The sequence below is a fragment of the Pyrus communis genome, chromosome 14 (genome assembly GCF_963583255.1).
Source record: "Pyrus communis chromosome 14, drPyrComm1.1, whole genome shotgun sequence".
NCBI lineage: Eukaryota > Viridiplantae > Streptophyta > Magnoliopsida > Rosales > Rosaceae > Pyrus > Pyrus communis.
Window position 1 is genome coordinate 24,295,922 of NC_084816.1, and position 4,908 is coordinate 24,300,829.

The 4,908-nt window shown below is 39.9% G+C and overlaps 2 protein-coding genes across 2 annotated transcripts; both read left to right on the forward strand.

The window, feature by feature from the left end:
- LOC137714658 (MLO-like protein 1) lies at positions 1-519 on the forward strand. The gene has a single exon (XM_068453816.1). It carries the CDS (start codon positions 1-3, stop codon positions 517-519), a length of 519 nt encoding a protein of 172 aa, XP_068309917.1.
- A 1,414-nt stretch (positions 520-1,933) lies between these two features.
- On the forward strand, positions 1,934-3,725 carry LOC137714930 (MLO-like protein 1). The gene has a single exon (XM_068454091.1). It carries the CDS (start codon positions 2,036-2,038, stop codon positions 3,536-3,538), a length of 1,503 nt encoding a protein of 500 aa, XP_068310192.1. The 5' UTR covers positions 1,934-2,035; the 3' UTR covers positions 3,539-3,725.
- The last annotated feature ends 1,183 nt before the right edge of the window (positions 3,726-4,908 follow it).

Genomic DNA, 4,908 nt, shown 5'->3' on the forward strand with positions numbered 1-4,908 from the left:
ATGAGTGCCGGTGAAAGCGAAGAGGGGAAGACGCTAGAGTTCACGCCGACATGGGTGGTCGCGGCGGTGTGCATGGTGATCGTCGCCCTTTCTCTTGCCGCCGAGCGCTTCCTCCACTACGGTGGCAAGTTCCTGAAGAGGAAGAACCAGATGTCGCTCTACGAAGCGTTGCAGAAAATCAAGGAGGAGCTTATGCTTATGGGGTTCATCTCTCTGCTCCTCACCGTCTTCCAGAACCTCATCTCCAAGTTCTGCGTCTCGGAGGACGTGATGGCGCATCTCTTGCCCTGCAAACTCCCCGGCGAGGCTGAGGAGGCAGAACCCACCTCCCATTTGGGCGGAATGCGGCGGCTCTTCGCGGAGGAGGGTCGTCGCAGATCGGGTACTGCGCCAAAAAACACAAGGTGCCATTGCTGTCGCTCGAAGCTCTGCACCATCTGCACATCTTCATCTTCGTCCTCGCCATCGTCCACGTCAGCTTCTGCATTAGCCTGCCACGTGAATCATTCTGATGGATAGTTGTTAGTTGGTAAGGTTCTGCGCTCACTTCAATTACTAAACGTGCAATTGAAGACTTTATGGTGATCGGGTGAGTTCGGTTTGGTTGACGGTTTTCAAGTCCTTATCCACGGTTCGACACAACACAGGTTGGTTCAATGTCCAAAAAGCGACCAACTCCCTCCCTCGCGGTTCGCCTATGACCTGAATCGAACAGTAATTTTGGGCTGGTATATAGATTTTGCGACTAAAATGTGTTGAAATTGAGGTTCGATCATAAAATCAATTGGTTATACGAAAAGTAGTCAAGATCATACAAACACATAACAAACATTGTCCCTCATCGATGTGGGATAACTCTCAACATGCCCTCACACGTGTGATGGAAGATTTTCAAACATACACATGGACGACAATTGGGTAAGTTGGAACACGTGTGGCCGTTTGGTTTCACACGAGGACAACGCACTCTAATACAATGATGAAATTGAAATTTCATCATAAAACTAATTGACTATATATGAAGTAATTCAAAAACCTTTTAAACACATAACAAACATTGTCCCCGCCCATATAGGACAACTCTCAACAAAATGTCCCACCTTGCATCCTCGTTGGAAAAAGACACTCAACTTGCAACGGTTGAGTCCCGTTTGGTGTCAATTAATCGGTTAAACATCGTAATAAATCCAGCCCATACCTTCGGCCCCCATATTTTTTATTTTTTAATTGGCCCTTACTTTCGCCCCCACATTGTTTTTTAATTTTTAATTTTATTTTTATATTTTGAATGGTAACCCTGGTCCCAAAGAGTTAACAGTGATAAGCTATGAGTTGTCCTTTGGACCGACACTTAAATATATAATCAAAATTCTGATAAATAAATAACCAAAATTAAACCGATGGATTGGTAGCATTACTTTTTTATATAATTTATTTACAAATATTTTGTGAAGTCTATTTCATAATATATTTGAACAATTCGAGTTGTTTATTTTTTAAATCTTTTGTCTAAGATTATGTCTACTAAAAATCATCTAATTTTGAAATTATATGACTATTGAATTAAGAATTTAAGATTTCTTTGTAAAATCGTATTCTTTAAATTTTTTCACTACAAATAAATATTTTAATAATTTTAAATTTATTTAATTTTTTATAAAAATAATCTATATATAAAATTTTAACAGATGAACTATTCGAATTATTAGAATATATTACAAAGTTTGCTCTTACAAATTATGTAAAAAATTGATAGACGGATCCATCACGAATTAAATTATTAAGATAAATATATATGGCAAAATTGTAACCGTTGTTTCTTCATCTTCACCCTAATAGTAATGCATAAAAAACTCCAAAAAATCAACTCATTTTCTTCCTAATTTTCTTTCGGTGAGAAAAAAGTAGCGCAACTTTTTCAATTTAGTCAACAATTTCTGTGGGCACTACGATTAAAGTAAGCACAGTGATTGCATATTTTATTGGGAACTGAATAAATCAAGAGGCACAGAACTGAAGACAAAAAGATAGAAAGATGAGTGGTGGTGAAAGTGAAGAGGGGAAGACGCTAGAGTTCACGCCGACATGGGTGGTCGCGGCGGTGTGCACGGTGATCGTTGCCCTTTCTCTTGCCGCCGAGCGCTTCCTCCACTACGGTGGCAAGTACCTGAAGAGGAAGAACCAGACGTCGCTCTACGAAGCTTTGCAGAAAATCAAGGAGGAGCTTATGCTTATGGGGTTCATCTCTCTGCTCCTCACCGTCTTCCAGAACCTCATCTCCAAGTTCTGCGTCTCGGAGGACGTGATGGCGCATCTCTTGCCGTGCAAACTCCCCGGCGAGGCTGAGAAGGCAGAACCCACCTCCCATTTGGGCGGAATGCGGCGGCTCTTCGCTGAGGAGGAGTCGTCGCAGATCGGGTACTGCGCCAAAAAACACAAGGTGCCGTTGCTGTCGCTCGAAGCTCTGCACCATCTGCACATCTTCATCTTCGTCCTCGCCATCGTCCACGTCACCTTCTGCGTTTTGACTGTGGTTTTCGGAGGGATTCAGATTCGCCGATGGAAAGTGTGGGAGGATGCGATCGCGAAGGAGAATTACGACGCGGAGCAACTTCTCAAGAAGAAAAAAGTTACAAAAGTTACCCATGTCCACCAGCACGCGTTTATCCGTGACCATTTTCTGGGCATGGGTAAAAATTCGGTCTTTCTCGGTTGGTTTCATTCGTTCATCAAGCAGTTTTACGCATCCGTGACTAAATCCGATTACATCACGCTTCGGCTCGGATTCATCAACACGCATTGCCGCGGAAACCCCAAATTCAATTTCCACAAGTACATGATGCGGTCTTTGGAGGACGATTTCAAGAAAGTTGTTGGCATCAGTTGGTATCTGTGGATCTTTGTGGTGATCTTCCTGCTGATGAACATCAACGGCTGGCACACTTACTTCTGGATCGCCTTCGTCCCCTTCTTGCTTCTGCTCGCCGTGGGGACGAAGCTCGAGCACATCATCACCCAATTGGCACACGAAGTTGCAGAGAAACATATAGCAGTCGAAGGGGACCTCGTTGTGCAGCCGTCAGACGATCATTTCTGGTTCGGAAAACCCAAAATTGTTCTGTTCTTGATCCATTTTATACTGTTCCAGAACGCTTTCGAAATCGCCTTCTTTTTCTGGATTTGGCTTCAGTACGGGTTCGATTCCTGCATCATGGGGCAAGTGAAGTACATTGTGCCGAGGCTGATCATCGGGGTGTTCATACAGGTGCTCTGCAGTTACAGCACGCTGCCGCTTTACGCCATTGTTACGCAGATGGGGACTCATTTCAAGAAGGCGATTTTCGACGACCATGTGCAGGTGGGGCTTGTGGGTTGGGCGCAGAAGGTGAAGAAGAAGAAGGCAATGCAGGCTGCGAATGAAAACGATGCTTCTGATTCTGGACAGGGAAGTTCCCATGAGGGTTCTGCAGCTGGTTCTGTGCGAATTCAGATGGCCAAGTTTATGACCAAGGCAACTAAGAAGGAGGACAGTAACTGAAGATAATTAAATTAAGTTATATATTTTTCTTGTTATTTTTAGAATTAATTGAAGTTATAGCAAATAGAAGTTTGGATCTTGGATGTTTTGCTTGTCTTGTTTTTCTGCTTGAGTTTCTAATTTAAGGTTGTGTGGGCTGGATTGCAATATGATCTGAGTGGAACTATTAACACATCCATTTTTATCGCACACATGCCTCTTGTAAATTTTTTTCCTTTAATTTTCTTTAATTTATACGATCTGACGGATAAAAATTGAGATAAGTTTGTGGAGTACACCCTATTATCTATGCAAGTAGGTTTTGGTTTTTTTTGTCAATGTTGGCCAATTGCATTTCTTGCTCAAAAATCCAAAAACTTGGGGAAAGGGGTTGGCTACCTTACTAGAAACTCACCCTCTTTCAAATTAATAAATTATTAGAAACGATTTCCGCGCGTTCATTTATTTCTTTGCACACGTATGTGTACTTGTTTTTTTTTTATTATTTTACTATTTATTTAATTCAAATGTCATAAATAAACGTGTTGTTTCATGTAAGGAAGGAAAAAAAGTTTGAAAATCACTTCTTCCAATTATAATAAGGATTCGTTTCGAAGTTATTTAAAATAACTGAAAATACTTTTCGCACTTTAAGTAATTCTTACGAGAAATACATATATGATACTTCTTTTTAAAAACACTTAAATGTTTTTGAAATCCAAAATCAATTCCATCAAAAACACTTTCAATCATTTTAATAGCATTTTCAAAAATGACATAAGAAAATATGAATTCATAATATATAGCGGTTTACAATTCTTGAAAACGTATAGCAGTAGAAGCATGCAATCCTCTAAATAAGATAAATATATCTTATATATAAAGAGTCAAACAGTACCAATTATCTTAACATGGTTCATTAGAGTTCTTCTTAGAAAATCGATGAAACTGAAACAAAGCATAGGGCTCTTAACTCAATCCATTGTCATAATTTATTTGTCAAATACAAAACATATCACATATGACCATGACAGTTGTTGATATCTTGGTAATTATTTAAAAAGGACGACTATAAGCCAACAAGACTTTCGTTTTATAAGAGTCCGAGAAAACGTCTTTCGTACGCATCTTTACCCTTACTTTGCTAAAAAATTGTTTTCACGACTCGAACATGTGACATTTCTATCACAAATGTACTTTTCCGGTGCCCGAATGTTCACCTTCCATATAATAGTTATTTAATTACACAAAAATTATAATTCACCAATAATCTATCATACATGTTTTCAAATTTCAAGAATTTTGATCCATCTCCCAAATTCCACATCACATTTGACATAGTTTATAACAGGTACTCAAAGCCTAGGTGTGGCTCCAAGACCCCAAAAATA

Coding starts and splice junctions, on each gene's coding strand:
- LOC137714658 (XM_068453816.1), top strand. CDS start 1: ATGAGTGCCGGTGAAAGCGAAGAGGGGAAGACGCTAGAGTTCACGCCG.
- LOC137714930 (XM_068454091.1), top strand. CDS start 2,036: ATGAGTGGTGGTGAAAGTGAAGAGGGGAAGACGCTAGAGTTCACGCCG.